This window comes from Borostomias antarcticus (genome assembly GCF_949987555.1).
Source record: "Borostomias antarcticus genome assembly, chromosome: 14".
NCBI classification, from domain to species: Eukaryota; Metazoa; Chordata; class Actinopteri; order Stomiiformes; family Stomiidae; genus Borostomias; species Borostomias antarcticus.
This window is the reverse complement of record NC_140247.1, coordinates 15,760,219-15,779,801: the sequence shown is the minus strand read 5'-3', so window position 1 is coordinate 15,779,801 and position 19,583 is coordinate 15,760,219. Positions and strand designations below refer to the sequence as shown.

Here is a 19,583-nt window from a genome sequence, read left to right as displayed (position 1 = left end):
TTTTCAAAAATAGGGCAATCATATTTTAGCAAGACACAAATTGTTTATTGTCACTTTATATAGGGTAAATCAACCCAAGTTGTCTTGCTGTAAAAGTTATTGTAGATTGATACACATACTGTGTGTGTACATACACACACACATATATATATATATGTAATACATACATACATACCCTATACAGTATATTTTCATATTTTTAGAAACATTTCTGTCCTATATTTTCCTAATGTCCCACTCCTCTCATGTTGCCCTTGGGCTGAGGTGAGGTCCATATGAGATGTTTGGTCCAAACTGGTTGGTTTGGCCAAAACCCACATTTGTCCCACATGTCCTGTGTTGTTCACAGCGCATTCCTGGCTAATTAACATAGAATTGTGCTGAAGGCTACAGCTGTTTTAAGGCTGAGGCTTGGTGAACACTACATCCCGTCTCAGCGAAGCTCAGAGATTAGGTTGGGATTGGCTTTCAACATCACGCTGACGACTGAATTATCCCAGGCCACGTTCGCAGGGTTCATGTCAAAGAAGTCCACATACATCCTGAAACAGAAAGAGAGAGAAGAATATGTGTGTGTGTGTGTGGGGGGGGGGGGTGAGTGGATGGTTATTGTTTTGTTTCTCAAAGTCCAGTAACAGAGAATGCATGTATGTGTTTGTATGTATGTAGAGAGAGAGGAGAGAGGGGAGAGAGAAGAGAGGTATGTATCTAGAGAGGAGAGGGGAGAGAGAAGAGAGGTATGTATCTAGAGAAGAGAGGGGAGAGAGAAGAGAGGTATGTATCTAGAGAGGAGAGAGGTATGTATCTAGAGAGGAGAGAGGGGAGAGAGAGGAGAGAGAAGAGAGGTATGTATCTAGAGGGGAGAGAGGGGAGAGAGGAGAGAGAAGAGAGGTATGTATCTAGAGGGGAGAGAGAGGAGAGAGAAGAGAGGTATGTATCTAGAGGGGAGAGAGGGGAGAGAGGAGAGAGAAGAGAGGTATGTATCTAGAGGGGAGAGAGTAGAGAGAGGGCAGACCTGTTAGGGGGAATGTTCAGGTGTTTCTTAAGCAGTCCACACAGGAGTTGGGAGTACTTCACGTTCTGCTCCTCGTTGACTCCTCCGATGGTACTGAGGTCACAGTGGGCACAGGGCCCTGATGACCCCCCAAAGGTCATGGCCTGGTCTGCGATGATGTTGATGCAAAAAAGCTACAAGCACAAAATGGAGACCACTCTTAGCAAAAATGTAACCTGGGTAAAGACCTTTGACCCCAGTTTAATGATTCTTGAAGATCTCAACGTGGCTGACAATTCTGTCTGATACCAGGCTAAGCTAAATGTTCTTTTCAATGTACAAACAATGGAATCTCTATTCTCTGTTTATTGTGTTTCAGAAGTAACTAGTAACTTTGTGTCTCCCCCTTTTTTTTGTACAGTATATCGTAATTTCCACATTGCATTGTATTTTGTTCGCGCTGTTTTTTGTATTCTGTATTTGCACTGTAATGTGTTTGCACTGTCCTGTCCTTCACCCTGTCCTATGTCGTCTACAACAGTGTCTGCCTTAACCCTAGTCAAATTCTTAGTAGGTGTGACCCATATACATGGTTAATAAAGTAACCCTAACCCTAACCCCAACACACAGACCTAAACAAATCTGCCTCCTTGGATTTGGAAACTCACCTTTTCTGGCAGGTCCATGGCTTTGGCCAGTTCCACTGTAGCCTCTGAATAAAGTTCTTCTGGGACGTCTTCCCTGGATACATTGGTGTGCACAACGAAAATAGGCATCACGGTAAAACTCAGAGACGTCGTCGTGGATCGGTTCTGGTCAAAATTATCAGTCAGATGCCAAATTTCATCTAAAAATGCAATTAGGCTATATAGGTGTCTCAGGTTCTTGGAGAAATGTGTTCTAAGATTGCAGAGTATTCAGTCTTATTCTCTAAGAGAGAACAAAAAAGTCCCAAAAAGCAAAAGCAGAAGTTGTCTTCCGGAAAAGTTCTGAAGTCCAATGCTTAAACAGTTGCTTATATAGTCCAAGTACATCTCAATGTATGAATTATAATTCAGTAGGCTTAGGCTATGTCTCAAATTCCATCCAATACGGTACCTGTTGCATTAATATCTTGCTTGAGATTGGCTACATTTTGTGCTGCCTCCTCCTCATTCTTCTCTCTCAAGTGTAACTGGTTCCTCTTGAATTTTAAAACTGCTAACTCGGCACTTGGCCTTTCACCCTGCAGCCCAGAGCCGTTGAGAGAGAGAGTTGCGACACTTCCAGAGTAGAAGAGTACCTCAGGCTGTAAATATTCATGTTCATTAATCTATTAACTTGCATTACTTACCTCAGTTCAGGGATCTAGTAGATAATGATCTGAAATTAATTAGACACAATAGTTTTATTGCATTTTTGATAACTGGCTGCATACTACTACTACTACTACTACTACTACTACTACTACAATAAAATAATAATAATAATAATAATAAAATAGAACACAGGGCTTTTCATGGCTCAAGGGAATTTGACTTAAACATGAAATAACCTTGCCTTAAAACAATAAAAAGTAAGGGACCAAGAAGTAGTGGGAGAATTACTACTTTGATCCTACGTTGATTCAGTATTCATTCACTTATCTGACAGTTCATCACCTGTTCTGACTGTTCAAGCCATTTAAACTTAGGTTGGACAACTGCAAGAATGGAATCACACAACCGTGGCCTTGCCTATGACTAGTTTAGTCCACTAGATGGCGCCATATCACTACATTTGGCCATCAAGGAAAGTTCTCCCTCCATTGCCTACTTCACCATATATACAGTCGTAGCTAGAAGCAGCAGCTACGGCCGGTGCAGAAGGACGGTGTAGAAGGACTGTAAGGCTAGTTCCCACGGAGGGTGTTACACTTTTTAATTTGAAGCACTTGAGAAACTAATGGATCTTCAGTGTAACCTTCTAGCCTACTAACCACCTAACCTAAAAGCTACAGCTGTTTTCTGTCATGACCGATGAGCTGACTCTTGAGTTTAATGTAGCTAGGTATAAATACCCTACACAGCCTCAGTCAACAGTGAATTATGGAATCTTATCGCCCTCTTGTGGGCGGTTTAGTGTCACCAAGTAGCTGTCAATAGCCTACTCTTACTTGCTCCACACTGGGCAAGATATGGGGTCTTCTGGTCTAGGCTAGCCTACTGGTGGTGTAGCGGAGGGTGTAGGCTACAGAGTAAATGTAGTATATTTTTTATACTGTATTACATTAATCACATCTGTATTACTCTCATGTAGTAATCATTTTATTAGAATAATGAATAAACTTCATTTTATTTTTAACTGTGTTAATTTAGAGTTTAACATGTGAGTTACAACAGATGGCCTTTGTCCCTGAGTAAGCATGATTCTTTGTCTATAGCAAATGGCCGCCTCTGAAGTCAGTAGCCTACAGTCTTGTAACATGATCCTAAGACGACTCAAGCAGCCCCTGTGTCCGAAGGGGGGGCAAAGACCAGCTGACACCTTGACCATTCAGAAGACTAGTTGAACCGTTTGTGACCATATTTGTGTTAAATTAACATTATTTTTATGCAAATTTGTTTGTCATGTGATTCCTGGCTTGAAGCCAGTTTAAAAGCTGCGGCCCTTCTGTGTGAATTCAGTAGCCTATTGCCGAAGTTCTGACCTCATGTAAAAGGCATGCTCAATAAATTGTTGATTCGACCGTTTTGGCCTCCTTGAAGTTCTGTTCCACACGAAGATGATGCTTTTGAAATACACTGATAAACCCACTTCTTTATCCATGGACCCTCAGTCAGTGGCTCTAGACTTTTGGAGGCTCTAGGCAGAATTATCTGTGAGGCCCCCTTTGAAATAAACCCTACCCACCATCAATAAATAAAGACTGAGGCACCATCATCCCATAACATTAGGCCATTACTTCCTATCTTCCTACCTAGGCCATCATCAGCAGCAATGATGCACTTGAGTATCACATTCGGTTGGGGCCTCAACCAATCAAATCAATCTATTGCTGGGGGTGGGGCTCCCAGAAATCTGGGTTTTATGATCACTGGTACATACTGTATCCAATGAGAATGTTTACATTTTATATAGAAGTAGCCTATAGAAGCCGTGGTTCTGGAGCCTAGTGGCCCATAAGGCAGGAGCCTATCTCCTGATTCCATAGCATGAGGCAGCTTGATGTACAAGTACACCCCCTGGACATGACGCTAGTATGTAGCAGGGACTTACCCCCCGAATCCAACCCTTGATGCTGAGTGCCAAGCAGGGAGGTTGGGTACCATTTTTATAGTTTTTGTTATGACTCGGCTGGGGATCGAACCCCCGATCTCCCAATCTCAGGGTGGACACTCTAACAACAACGCCACTCAGCTGGTTGCAGTTCTTATACACTTTTTATAGTTTTTATTTTATTTTTTATGTGCCTCAGCCTTGTGGTTAGTGTCCGCCCTGAGATTGGGAGGTTGGGAGTTCGATCCCCGGCCGAGTCATACCAAAGACTATAACAAATGGTACCCAACCTCCCTGCTGGGCACTCAGCATCAAGGGTGAGAACCATTGGTTCTCAGGGCTACTTACAGAACTTACATGAGTATTTTGAAAACGGAAACAAAACAAAGCAACCATTTAGCCCCCGGTGACTCTTCAGTAGCGATGTCTCACGGCCTATCCCTCTGTAAATGTACAGTAGCCCTAACCGTTAGCCTAGCCTACTCTTACGCAAAACCAGCATCGAATAAAGGCTCTTCTTTATACATGAGAGCAACATGCATTGGCTTTATTATGAAAGGAGCAGAACAGCATGCACTGTATCTTTATCTGCAATCTGTATAATTAATACACCAAATAATTAGTCTAACTATGTCTAATGAGTTGCTTTGATTCACCGCCTGCTCTGGCCTGGAGATGCGCGCACAGACAGACAGCCTCCCCCCAAACCGCGTGTCAGAAGCGGCCACGCATCTCTTGTGTGTCGCCAAGGTAACAAGACCTTTGGACGTGGACTGTTAGTCATCCTCCCTCACCAAGGAGACTCTGCGCTCCTCCCCCCTCGCCGGTTACCGACGGAGAACCCAGAAAAGAGGAGTGGCATGCCGCCGGTGTTCATCCGTCTAATTTTTGCTGCGCCACTATCGCGGCTGTCCAGACCGGAGCAGATGTCGTGTGTTTGACAGACTCCCGACCCGTGGCGCCCATCCTGCGGAGTTCCGTGGAAAACCAACCGTACCAGAAGTACACCCGCGTCTCCTGCGTAACCAGGGGACAGCCCATCCTGCCCCGTTAGGAATTGGTCCAAAACACACACACACACACACACACACGCACGCACACACACACACGCATCAAGTGCGGAACAAGGATTCCATTCCCGGACTTCCCGGGTAGAAGGCGACTCCTCGGTAAGGTAAGGCTCACCTCAATGTGAACCCGTATCTAAGTGTAGCCTATAGTAGACGGACAGACAGTCGCTCTGCTCTGGGAGAGCTTCTTAGCCATCTCGCTTAAACTGTTCAGATTGTTTGACGTGTCTATTCGCGTTTATATTAACCCTCAAGAAGGTGCTGTTTCACCAGGCTACCACTAAAGAGTTGTACAAACATTGAGAATGAAGCCAGCAGGTTTTGCATCTTAATCTCTCGCTCACGCACAGTAGGTGAGGCCTATCATGAGAGAAGTCTAGGTAACAGTTGCGTTGGCTCCAAATGCCTTAGTATCCTACATTTACCATAAAGAACAGCTACGAATATCTGCCTGAAATCAATTTGCTTGATGAATTAATATGCCTGCTTCTCTGCTTCAGCTGCAACATCTAGCCTAGGAAATAAAATGTAGGTTTAATGCATAGAAAATTAAAAACGGAAAAAAAGCGAATAACCTTATGGCCTGCTGCTTGTAAAAGGTGAAAAGTACAAACAACACAGGGGTCTCTTAATTATAGCACAACATGTCTCTTAATTATAGCACAGCAATTAAATAATTTGCTGTTGAATGAATGCCATTATTATGCTCTTATGTAACAGGCTGCCAGTTACACTTAACCTGAACCCTCCATAATTAGTGATACAAAACAGATGCTGTAGCCTAGGATTATAGTCTGGTTCTGTGACATCATCGAGAGTCATATCAGGCTCACATCTGTTTCAGCCCCTAGACTATAGTCCACTCTACTCTATCTGACCCTGCTTGAACCCTGTTATAAGGTCATTTATGATCATACACAACGGCCGATATACAAATACTGACAGACTTTGCACTCTTGAGATAATAGTACTCATAGCTAGGCAAGGCAAGTTTATTTGTAGAGCACATTTCAGCAACAAGGCAATTCAAACCCTCTCTCCCTCTCTCTCTCTCTCCCTCTCTCTCTCCCCCTCTCTCTCTCCCTCTCCCTCCCTCTCTCCCTCTCCCTCTCTCCCTCCCTCTCTCTCCCTCTCTCCCTCTCTCTCTCTCTCTCTCTCTCCCTCCCTCCCTCTCTCTCTCTCTCCCTCTCCCTCTCTCCCTCTCTCTTCCTCTCTCTCTCTCTCCTTCTCTCTCTCTCCTTCTCTCTCTCTCTCCCTCTCTGCTCCATGATGCCCCCCCCCCCCTGTTCTCTCCCTCTGTCCCCAGATCATGGAGGAGAGTCCCCAGCATGCAGCGAGGGGTTTGGGGTCCCTGTCCTGGTTTGTGGGGGGGTCCCAGGTCCTGGGCCTGGCCTGCGTGGTGATCACGGGGGTGTGGATGGGTCACTACCGGGGGGGCTACGCGTGGGACGGATCCCCCCAGGAGTTCAACGTCCATCCTCTGTCCATGGTCCTGGGCCTGGTCTTCCTCTACGGAGACGGTGGGTCACAGTCACATATACTGAACACTGCAACACAGTCACATATACTGAACACTGCAACACAGTCACATATACTGAACACTGCAACACAGTCACATATACTGAACACTGCAACACAGTCACATATACTGAACACTACAACACAGTCACATATACTGAACACTGCAATACAGTCACATATACTGAACACTGCAACACAGTCACATATACTGAACACTGAAACACAGTCACATATACTGAACACTGCAACACAGTCACATATACTGAACACTGCAACACAGTCACATATACTGAACACTACAATATAGATGCTACAGTACATACTCGCATAGAGTACATCTGAACACATCGCCTGTGTGTTGGCGTACACTCATGTGTCAATACTCGGGGTGTAACGATACACTAATCTCATGATACGATACGATACACGATATTGGGTTGACGATAACAATACGATACGATACACTAAGGGCAGGTGTGAAGCGTTGCAGTAGCGCTGCTGTTCACACCAATAGTGCATTTCTCCACATTTCTACTCCACTACACTTTGTAAATTTAGAGCTTAACTGTTGTAATATCATGGATAGGCCTAGAGACAAAAGACGTGTTTGTTACCAGCGTTGTGTAGCCAGTGTTGACTGATATACAATAAACATATCACAATATTGTTTTCACCTTGACGATACGTATTGTGACGTTTCTGTATCGCGATATATTGTGGCACGATATATTGTTACACCCCTAGTGAATACACACAGTCTAGGCACGTATAAGGCTGCGTTCACACGGCGGATTTTGCGAGCTGCTAAAAATGCCAGGCGCTCCGCATCCGCCCTGGCCGCCGCTATCCGTTGCCAAGCGACAGAACACAACAATCATAGGGCTCTTCCTCCCTGCCCCGCGTAAAAATTCAAAATTTTTTAAACTTTTTGGCGCTGATAAGCTGGGTGAGTTTAACCAGTTTAGCTCGGTTACACGTTCTTAGAGTACATAGCGCTACACGTTCTTAGAGTACATAGCGATACACGTTCTTAGAGTACATAGCGATACACGTTCTTAGAGTACATAGCGCTACACGTTCTTAGAGTACATAGCGCTACACGTTCTTAGAGTACATAGCGATACACGTTCTTAGAGTACATAGCGATACACGTTCTTAGAGTACATAGCGATACACGTTCTTAGAGTACATAGCGCTACACGTAGCCTAGTGTGTTGGCGTATACACCAGGGGGCAGCTGTGGCTCAGGAGGTAGAGCGGGTCGTCCAGTGATCGTAGTGTAGGATTGTCGGTTCGAATCCCGGCTCGTCCTCACCATATTTCGAAGTGTCCTTGGGCAAAGACACTGAACACCCAATTGCTCCCAATGAGCAGGTTAGCACCTTGCATGGCAGCCGCCGCCATCGGTGTGTGAACGGGTGAATGAGAGGCCTTCATTATAAAGCGCTATAGGCCTATAAGTGCAGTCCGTTTACCATTGACCAGACACTCATTGTACGTGTGTGTGCACTTTCTACTAGTGTTTTGTTTGTACGCCATCATTTTTGTGACCAGTGTTAACCCTGTAAGTACAGTGCCAACATTCCGAATATTAATCGGCTTTTCCTATATTACTAGAAAGCACAGTTTCTCGGTTTTCAGGAAGTGTTGGAATGTTGGAATTTTTTAGATTTTTTTGATATTTTGTAAAGATTTTTTAGATATTTAACAATTTTTGCCGGTGACGTGATCGTATTCAAAGGGTTAATAATGCTGTCTGTTCAGGGTGACCACTGCTCCACCCGGAGGATCTTGTTGTGGAAACTAGTCGTGTTTGGAGGGTTGTTGGGCCGTAAGGTCAAGTTGGCTCGGCTGAGGAGAACAACAGGAAGAGAAGGGTTGAGGTCTCTAGTGAGTTGTGCAGGTCAGAGCGCTCTAGCCAGGAATGTCCCATTTCACAGTATGTCTCAATAACATGATTAATATTTACTCGTGTAAGTTCCAAGAAAACTATTAGCCTTATGTGACGCACACAGTGTGTTTGAGATCTGCATATAAAAGGTGATGCCCCACGCTGGGCTGGGGGCTGTACATCAGAACATTGTGAAGCTGTATTGAGTGTGTTACCATAATAAATACCCGAATAGACTGAACGACTTGGGTCTCCTGTGAAGATTTGTACTATCAGAAATTACCAACAATCTGCTGGACAATAAGCTGCTGGACAATAAGCAGTCCAACATGGCGGGGAAAAAGACCTCTGCACACTTTGACCCGTGCAGCGTTTTACTTAATTAGCTGAGCTTTCGGCCCGTTAGACCTTCATCAGAGCGTACAGGTATATAAATGAACTATAACTATATATACATGTATATTTATTCTCTGATGGCAGCTCAGCCCATAAAGCGAAATGCTAAGTGTGTGGAAAACTTTGGACTACCTTCTTAAACTCCAGCTGAATCGAACGTTTGTGGTCATCTACCTTCTGTAGTTTGGGCGGGTTGTAACAAGTTTATAAAGATTTGATTGGCAGATAGTGTTGATTGACGGGTGGATGTTGTGAGATTATTTGTTGACCTTGCTCTGGCATCGCTGACGTAAACACTCTAGTCCGGGAGCCATAGCCCGATTTATAGGTGAACCTAGTTTTGTCGGGTGGAATTTTTTTCTTTGCTGTTTCTTGTAGCTTGGGGGTACCTCTTCAAAATACAAGAGGGTGCTCTGTGATATCCCTTGAGCATTTTCAGATATTAACCCCTTCATGCCTGAAAATGCCAAAATCACACAAAAATAGAGACTTATGATATTGCATGCTGAATATATAAATTAAATGCATCCAATTTACATTCATACAAGGGGTGATGGGAAATGTATTGCATTCCAAATGATTACTATTAACCCTTTCAAGCCAGGCCTGTAAAACAACTTTTGTAGCAGTAGTTATTAGCTGCGACACACAACTCAAGTTTGCATTGTGTTGGTCCATTTATTGATATGGGCAACAAAACATGAGCAACAGGAAAAGGGGTGCAGCCCTTCCCCCCACAAAATGTATCTAACTAAATCAAACAAGTGCATCCCCACCCAGTGAGTATGCACCCACACTTATGCACATGTGCACTACAAAAACAGTATGGAAAAAACAAAAACATAACTAATGTGTGGTGTAATTATAACAGATTATTCTCTACATAGCAAGAGTGAAACTCCTTGTAGCTCCACAAAATGCAGCTGTAAAGTGCATGGATTGCCATGCACAATGTTCTGTACATGTTTCAGGGTAGGATGCTCAAGACCCTAATACGTAATATTATTACCATAACTTGGGCATAAATTGTGCTTCGTTGCCCACCCTTTTTTTTTTGCCTCCGCCCACCCACCAGATGATTTCTGGCTACGCCTCTGCAGTATTCATTTAGAATACATGACCTCCTTCATTAATAGTCATTGTAGACGATCCATTTGATGCATTTAATCCTATAAGAGCACCCTCTTGTATTTTGAAGAGGTACCCCCAAGCTACAAGAAACAGCAAAGAAAAAAATTCCACCCGACAAAACAAGGTTCAACCCCATGGCTCCCGGACTACTCGGGAGATTTTGTTTTACAGGAAGAAAAAAATCATAGGATTTGATATAAGATTACAACGAATCAGAAATGTTGTAATATTTTTTGGCATACATGTGACCGCCACTGGAGGTTTGGTCCTGATGTCTGCCAAGGTCATTTTTCAGTTTTTTGTGAGAAAGTGTAATGATGTGCCATGCATTGAAATCTGCAAATATTTGAAGAAGATATGCTTCTGTAAATGTTGGTACACCTGAAATCACTAAGCAGAGAAAAAGGGCTTCAAAGATTCAGAGCTGTTCACACTTCTCACAGGATATGGATTTTGACAACATTTTGACAACTGTTTGTTATATTGAGTGGGTTCTTCACAACTTCTATTTGTGGTTAGGGTTCGGGGAAAAAAGCAAAACAGGAAAAAAAAACAAAGCAAAAAGTATTTTGCCGGCTGGCGCATTTTGAGGATTGCAGACATAAGGACCGAACCTCCGGTGGAGGTCACGGTACGATGCCCAAGTTCTGCATGGGTCAGGTCATGATGAGGTCACGTTGTGAGCCGCCAGGGCACACAGCGTTCTCCCGACCCCAGGAAGGGGATAAAGTATGACTATTTAGTGATCCTAAAACTCGTTTGTTATATTGAGCGGGTTTTTTGCAACTTCAATTTTCGTAATATGAAAAAAAGGAAAACAAAAAACACAAAAGAAAACATATTTTTCCATCTAGAGCATTTTGAAGACTGCAGACATCAGGACCAAACCTCCAGACCATCACATTGTTAAATAGGTTCACACTATGACCAAGGATGTGATCCAAAATGGAAAAAAAAAACATTTTTGTTTTCAGGCATCTTTAATAGTGCCTGCCTAAAAAGAATCCCATGAGATGAGAGACATATTACTGCATCGGATACGCGACTCCCAACCCCCCCTCCCACTCCAAACAGCAGTGTTTGGCAGCCAGCGTCGTCTCAGTGTGCTACCCCCGGGGCATCTCTGACCTATTAGATTACTGGGACACTAGGCTAACGCTACACAGGCTCAGACCCGCCCCGCGGCTCGCTCTGTGACAGGAAGACGGCCGTAACCATATTAGGTCAGGACAGTCGCTCGGTCCACTCCAAGCCTGGGTTTGTTTGCATGGGCGTGTGTGACACTGTAAAGGGAATGAGTGGCTTTGTTTTTGTGTGTGTGTGTGTGTGTGTGTCTGTCTTTGTGCGTCATAATTGCGTGTCTTTGTGAAATCCCATTGTTTTATCTTCTCCATGACTAAGCAGCATGACCAGGTCTGGAGTGTTTGTTAGTGAATCCTGTGTTCTGGTGCACCAGACTCACGTTCCCTCCCACCGTGGCCTGCTGCCTGCCTGGTCAAATAACACTCATTGACGTTACTGCCAATAGCATCTCTAATGGAGCTCTTTACCATACGGGCGTCACATAATGTTAATAAAGCTAAATTCGTTATCAAGGTAATCACTTCAGCTGCAGCGCCTTGATTCCAATTCCTGCTATGGCAATTCAATTAGGACAACAAAGACGAAAGGTCAGTCAGCCATCTGTGTGTGTGTGTGTGTGTGTGTGTGCCCAGGAAGTACCCTGGGGACATGGCAGGTGTTTGTAGAGGGACTGAGGAGAGAGGAAGACTCTGGCCTGGGGCCTTGCCTGACTGGTTCAGGTTTCTCTGGCTGACTGGTTCAGGTTTCTCTGGCTGACTGGTTCTCAGTAGTGTGTGTGTGTGTGTGTGTGTGTGCCCCAGCGACAGCGCATCGTGAGAGGTAATGTTTTCGGTGGTGTGTGTGTGTTTGTTTGTTTGTTAGCAGGACTACACACAAACTACCAGACCGATTTTCACGAAATTCAGTGGAATGGTGTAGCTTGGGCCAACTTTTTTGGGGGGGGAATTTTGGAGCAGATCCGAATCACGGGGCGGGTCCACGAGCCGCCCAAACACGGCCAGACCGCCCATTCATCTCTTTATTTGTTGGACTAGGATTACGCAAAAACTACCAGGCTGCTTTTCATGAAAGTCGGTGGAAGGGTGTAGCATGGGTAGAGATGGGACCAATCCGACCCAATATCGGGATCGGGCTCCGATACAGACGTGGTTCATGGGTCGGGTATCGGCCTGAGGTCACCGATCCAGATGAAGTGAAAAAGTATTCATTCATTCAATCATAAGATACAATTCATGTTTCCCTCTAGTTCACCAAACTAGCCTCCCTTTCCAGACCGTTCGCTTATATTTGCAAATGTTTGGTGCAAAAACAAATATTACGCTGAAAAAAGTTTCAAATAGTTCGCAAAAAATGTTCGCAAGTGAAAATGAAAGTCTCAGTTGCGTGCTCTGCTCCAGTTGGTTACACTAGGCGGTGGCGTTGGATTTCCGCCAAAAAATGCGCCTATTTGGCAATATTTCAGATTTAAACCCAACGCTAATAGGGAACCTGATAACATTAATGAAGCAGTCTGTAAACTAGAGCCATTTCTCCCTCTTATCCTTGTGGTTTCACAGTGAAATATGACACCGTTGCTCTACTGAGGCGGAGCTGAGACTGAGTGAGCACACATGGGGTTATACGCTTCTATTTTACTAATTAGTTATTTTTATTGGATGAAAGTGGGCGCTGATATGAGAAAATTAATATATTTAGTATTCAATGATTCTTTCATTGACAGGCCTGCATCCCATATACAAGTAGCCATATGTTGGGTAAAATTGATGAGTAAAATTATTGTTTTGGTTCCTCAACAAGATACAAGACACTATAGTGTCTTGTATAAGACAATAATAAAAACAGTTCAATGTACAGTAGCAATATAGTAAGAATATGATGTGTGTAAAGTGTATGTTAATGATAATAATTAAAGTTAATGATAAATAATTATTCAAGAAAAAAGAGGGTGGTCTTAATATAGTCCTGTTTGTCTTAATGTACTTGGGCACAACAGCTGTGTTTATAAACACTTTCAAGATGATATGCCACCAAGAGAGCTACTGTACCTTGCTAGGGTTAGCAGACAGTTTGCTATTAATGGCTACTGAAATAGCAGGCAAAAATATCATAGTGTTATTGTTATTACTCATGAAAAGCTCAAATACGACTGATTACCATGAAATATGTTTAGTGGAAAAATTATCGAATTGTTATGAAAACAGATCTTTCTCTCATGCACACACTCCCCCCCCCTCTCCCCTCTCTCTCTCTCTCTCCCCCTCCCACTCCCCCCCCTCTCCCCCCCCCCCTCTCTCTCTCTCTCTCGCCCTCCCCCCCTCTCTCTCTCCCCCCTCTCTCTCCCCCTCTCCCCTCTCTCTCTCTTTCACTCCCCCCCTCTCTCTCTCCCTCCCCACTCTCTCCCTCTCCCCCCTCTCCCCCTCTCTCTCTCCTTCTCCAGCCATCTTGGTGTACAGGGTATTCAGGGACGAGAACAAACGCAACGTCAAGATCCTCCACGCTGGCCTGCACCTCCTGGCACTCGTCATCAGCATAGTGGGTAAGGCCTGTGTGTGTGTGTGTGTGTCTCTGTGTGTGTGTGTGTGTGTGTGTGTGTGTGTGTCTGTGTGTGTGTTCGGGCAGGGGGGCATTCTCACATTTCACACTGATTTGTAGCAGTAAACAGACAGTAAATAACTAACTTTTAGGAAACAGACATAGGACACCCCCACTCTGAAAATTCAAGGATTACAGTTTTGCTGTGTTTAAGATACTCCAGTAAAGGCTCATTCATTTCCTTGTTAGAGTTCGAAGTCGATGCTTTTCCTGTTTTTTGTTCTCTCCTTCAGAAAGAGCTGTGTCTCACATCCCTGATAGTGCCCTCCCTCTCTCTACCTCCACCCCTCCCTCTCCCTCCTCTCCCTCCCTCTCTCTCCAGGTATCACAGCTGTGTTTGACTTCCACAAGACAGCGAAGATCCCAGACATGTACTCTCTCCACAGCTGGTGTGGAATGACTACCTTTGTCTTCTTCTGTGTCCAGGTACACACACACACACACACACACACACACACACACACACACACACACACACACACTAACAGGCTTTCAAAAGTATAAACTGGTGGGTATGGGTATGGTCCGGAGCAGTGTTCTTGAATTCAAGATGAATGAAGAATAAACTTTGTGTTGAATGTGAAACCCTCTATCTTCTCCTCTGCCCCCCCGTGCCCCAGTGGGTGATGGGCCTGGCGTTCTTCCTGTTCCCGGGGGTGTCCGGCTGGTTGAGGGGCTGGTACCTGCCCCTCCACGTGTTTTTCGGGCTGGTGCTGCTGGCCATGGCTGTGGCCACTTGCCTGCTGGGCATCACTGAGAAGCTGCTGTTCAGCATACCGTGAGTACAGACCCAAAAACCATGAGTACAGACCCAAAAACCATGAGTACAGACCCAAAAACCATGAGTACAGACCCAAAAACCATGAGTACAGACCCAAAAACCATGAGTACAGACCCAAAAACCATGAGTACAGACCCAAAAACCATGAGTACAGACCCAAAAACCATGAGTACAGACCCAAAAACCATGGGTAAGACCCCAAAACCCTGAGTACAGACCCCAAAACCCTGAGTAGACCCAAAAACCGGGAGTAGACCCAAAAACCCTGAGTACAGACCCAAAAACCATGAGTAGAGACACAAAAACCATGAGTAGAGACCCAAAAACCCTGAGTAGAGACCCAAAAACCGTGAGTAGACCCAAAAACCCTGAGTACAGACCCTAAAACCCTGAGTAGAGACTCCAAAGCCCTGAGTAGAGACCCAAAAACCGTGAGTAGAGACCCAAAAACCGTGAGTAGAGACCCAAAAACCGTGAGTAGAGACCCCAAAACCCTGAGTAGAGACCTAAAAACCTTGAGTAGAGACCCAAAAACAACCCTGCTCTCCAGACACGCCCTCACCCACAAGACCAGGGCTCAGAGCAGCGCTCTCACACTTGTTTTTAGTCCCTTTTTATTTCATTTTTATACTCCACTGTTCCGTACAGTGACCTTGAGTTTGAGAAAGGCGCTTAAAATCCATTATTATTATTATTATTATTATTATTATTATTATGCCACTGTTGTCGGAGAGGAAAGGAAGAGTTTAGAGTTACTACGTTCAGAGGTTCCATTATATATACTGTATTATAATATACTATTGCTACTTTGTGGTCTCTTGGCTGCGGTGGTCATTGTAAATGAGAGTTGGGTGGTCAGCAGATCTATCTGGTTACACGAAGGGGCTGCAGCTCCTGTATTTGAGCAGAAACCTACATGTGTACATGCAATTGCTATCTGAACCAACTCGGCCCAACCCTAAAGATCACTCTAAGTCTACTCTATTAGACCTTGTTTTCACAAATAAGGCTGATAAATACTCTTCCAGTGGTGTCTTTGAGCTGGGAGTCAGCTATCACTGTCCTGTTGCCTGTATAAGGGATGTACGTATAAAAAAGACTGGATCTTCTGTGGTTTCTAAGAGGAACTTTAAGAACTTTGACGCGGAAATGTTTCTGAGTGAAGTGAATGAGTGTGACTGGAGTTATGTTCTGACTGAGACAGATGTGCAGGTAGCTCTGAACTCATTCATTGATTAATTTAATGTCATTGTAAATGTCCATGCACCATTTAAAAAAGTTCGCATTAAGGATAGAGTCATGCCATGGTTTAGCCCAGAGCTATCTAAATTGGTCATGGACAGGAACTCAGCCTGGACTCCTGCCAGGTGCTCTGGTTCAGCTCAGCACTGGCTTAACTTTAGACAAATCAGGAATAGGTGCACCAGTGCTGTAAGAAAAGCTAAAACAGACTATTTTCTTGATAAAATTATAATGGCATACTCCAATCCCTCAAAATTTTGGAGTGTGGTAAATATAAATAAAAACAAATCCTCCAATTCCCTCCCCACCCATATTATAATCAATAACTGTGAGATATGCATATTGTCAGTCGTTCAACCAGCACTTCGCTGAAGCAGGTCATCTATTTGACAAATTTTACACAGGGCCCTCTCCCTCGGATGTCATTTCTGTTTGTAGTCCCTCCCTGGATCATGTCTCCCACTTCTCATTTCAGCAGTTTACTTCCACTGAAATCTTACAAGTCCTTCAAAAAATAGACCCTAACTGTTCTACTGGTGAAGATAACTTAGATTCATTTTTCATAAAACTGGCCGCCCCACTCATTATTGTTCCACTATCATATATTTTTAATCTCTCCATCTCATCAGCCAAATTCCCCTTAGTTTGGAAGTCTGCAAGAATCATCCCCTTGCACAAAGGGGGTACTAGGGACAACTTGGCCAATTTCCGTCCTATTTCCAAACTTCCTTGTTTGGCTAAGGCTCTAGAGACCCTAGTTAATAACCAATTTAAACATTTCCTTTCTAGTTACTCTGTCTTAAGCACACACCAATCTGGATTTAGAGCTAATCATAGTACAATTTCATCTGCCACCATTGTTATGAATGATATAATATCAGCATTAGATAACAAAAAGCATTGTGCAGCCCTATTTGTTGACTTATCAAAAGCCTTTGACACAGTCGATCACCACCTGTTGTTACAGAGGCTAGCCTGCATAGGTCTAGCTGGGGGTGCCTGTGCCTGGTTTCAGGACTATTTGTCCAGAAGACAACAATGTGTGAAGTCGGGTAGCTTTCAATCGGATTTCCTGCCCTTAACTAAGGGGGTGCCTCAGGGATTGGTGCTGGGCCCTGTCCTCTTCACCATTTACATTAATGATATTATCTCCTCTTTAAGTGGTAGTAAGGCTCATCTATATGCTGATAACACTGTTGTCTATAGTATTGCAGATTCTGTACAGAAAGCCCTTGAGAACCTACAGCTATCTCTCAATATGCTCCAAGAAGCTCTCACCAATCTCAAACTTGTCCTTAATCCCAGCAAAACCAAGTTCATGCTCTTCTCTAAATCTCGAGATATTGATTATGGTAGGCTCCAACTACTAACAGCTAATGGCTCACTTATTGAAAGAGTCACAGAATATAAATATCTCGGCCTGTGGCTGAATGATAAACTCTCGTTCAAGTTTCATGTCAACACTCTAGCTTGCAAACTAAGACAAAAAAATTGGCTTCCTATACAGAAACCGTTCCAGCTTCCCTATGTTCTGTAGGAAGAGAATTGTCCAAGCTGTCTTCTTGTCAGTATTGGACTATTGTGACACAATTTATAGACATGCCTCTGTGACAACATTGAAACCCCTTGACACTGTTTACCATTCCGCTCTGAGATTTATTACAGGCGATAGTTATGACACTCACCATTGCATTCTTTATGATAAAGTCGGCTGGCCATCTCTGTCTTCAAGGCGTAACTATCACTGGTTTATGTTCAATTATAAAAGCATTGCTGGCAAACTTCCACCATACCTGTCATCTCTGCTGGTTCGGAGTGTCGGCACTCATCAGACTCGATCGAATGATCTTGTTTTTAAGGTCCCTCGTTCTCGTACAGAACTTGGACGGACTGCATTCAGTTATGATGCTCCATATACCTGGAACTCTCTCCAACAGACATTGAAGCTAGAGCTGCTTCCCTCCGATACGGAGTTCAGAGACATGGCTCTAGACATTTGTTCCTCAACTTGTCACTGTTTTAGATCTTAATTGTATTATTGTTGTAAATTACTTATGTTTTGTTTATGTTTGTGTTTGCTTGTGAGCTCATCGGCATTGGAAATGAGGGAAACCTCAATTGCCCTACGAGTTTAAATAAAGGTTTGAAATGAAAAATGAAATGAAATGTTTTGTTGGACTCTGAGGCTATGCTGTAGGGTGTACCTATTGTTGACATGGTTGTGTATGTACTGTGTGTGTGTGTGTGTGTCCGTCCAGGGACTCGTACTCCAGGTTCGTCCCGGAGGGGGTCCTGGCCAACGTGCTGGGGCTGCTGCTGGTGGTGTTCGGGGTGCTGGTGGCGGTGGTGGTGACCCGCGAGGACTTCCGACGACCCCCCCATCCCGAGGAGGAGCCTCTGTCGGTGCACTTCAAGACCCTCACAGAGGAAGGGGGCCCTTCTTCGCCTTAGTGCCAAAATCCCTCCCACTTCCTACCTCCCCCCCCACCACCCCCCCCCCCCCCCCGATGTGCGACGTGCTTTATCACATATCGGAAAAAAAAGGTATGACACAACTGACTTAAACACAGGTATTGCCGTTTTACGCTTTACATTTATCCCTGAAGTGCCCCATCCTGGTCTCTGGACAGGGAATCTAGGACTAGCCTTTGAAATAGACTCTTGTGAAGTGTAATGGATCGTTTAGCCTTTTTTTCACAGTATTGGAGATTTGAGGTAATTCTACGCACAAAGGCAAGCAGTGTCTGACTCTACCTGTGCAAGTCAGTGTCTGACTCTACCTGTGCAAGTCAGTGTCTGACTCTACCTGTGCAAGTCAGTGTCTGACTCTACCTGTGCAAGTCAGTGTCTGACTCTACCTGTGCAAGTCAGTGTCTGACTCTACCTGTGCAAGTCAGTGCCAAGTACTAGTCAGACCAGTTGCACCAGATGTCTCTCCTGGTCAAATGATCCTTTTCACCACAAAGAGTTGCCTGTTGTGGTTTGGCAGTTGATAGAAAGGCAGTCTGTCTCAGCGGAGGTAGTAGGTTTTGGGGATGAGCCTCGTCATTAGTTCACTACTGACCAATCACTGGCGATGGAACATTTTCCCCACCCAATCAGATTCAATCCAGACTACGTAAACAAACGCAACCTAGCAACGGCTCTGCCCAAAATGAGTGTGACTGGTTTAAAGAAACACAGCGTCACCCCCCCCATCTCCAAATGGTAATGAGTGCAGATTACTTGTCTAAACAAGTAATTACCATTTCTGATACAACCTAAACGAAGCGTGGAGATGAGTCTGGCTTTACTGGCACAGCGTAGAGGAAGTGTGGGGATGAGTCTGGCTATGCTAGACTAACAGAGAGGTGTCAAGAGAGAGACCAGCCAGGATCCCTCCAGGGCCACTGTCCATCAGGGTTCTATTGTTCCATTGGATGCTCAGACGTTTTCCCGAGTAAAGAAGCAAGCGTTCCCACCTGTAGATTTCAGTTGATCTGTGTTCATCATACCAGAAGACGGAGAAAGAAAGGGAGTCTCGGTAAATGTCCGTCTGTCGAGCTGCATTTGAATGGTGCAGCTACTGTGCTGGACTGTGACATTGTTATTGAAGTCTGTTCTTGAGCTGTCGTAGCCATGTGTACTGTACGTGTTTATTATGAA

The 19,583-nt window shown here is 44.4% G+C and overlaps 2 protein-coding genes across 3 annotated transcripts; one reads left to right on the top strand and one right to left on the bottom strand.

Annotated features, from left to right (window-relative positions):
• Positions 1-433: 433 nt before the first annotated feature.
• LOC311317436 (macrophage migration inhibitory factor-like) lies at positions 434-1,770 on the bottom strand (the record flags this gene model as incomplete). Its single annotated transcript, XM_084448518.1, has 3 exons — positions 434-542; positions 1,016-1,188; positions 1,663-1,770. The coding sequence occupies 3 exons, from the start codon at positions 1,768-1,770 to the stop codon at positions 434-436; spliced, it is 390 nt and encodes a 129-aa protein (XP_084304644.1).
• Positions 1,771-5,078: 3,308 nt separating this feature from the next.
• cyb561 (cytochrome b561) lies at positions 5,079-18,829 on the top strand. Of its 2 annotated transcripts, none has more exons than XM_084448978.1 (6): positions 5,079-5,400; positions 6,608-6,821; positions 13,761-13,859; positions 14,238-14,341; positions 14,536-14,693; positions 18,197-18,829. In XM_084448978.1, exons 2-6 carry the CDS (start codon positions 6,611-6,613, stop codon positions 18,387-18,389), a joined length of 765 nt encoding a protein of 254 aa, XP_084305104.1. In that variant the 5' UTR covers positions 5,079-5,400; positions 6,608-6,610; the 3' UTR covers positions 18,390-18,829. The 2 variants fall into 2 exon arrangements, with proteins under 2 accessions (XP_084305104.1, XP_084305103.1); XM_084448977.1 differs by having other exon boundaries at positions 5,081-5,405.
• Positions 18,830-19,583: the final 754 nt, after the last annotated feature.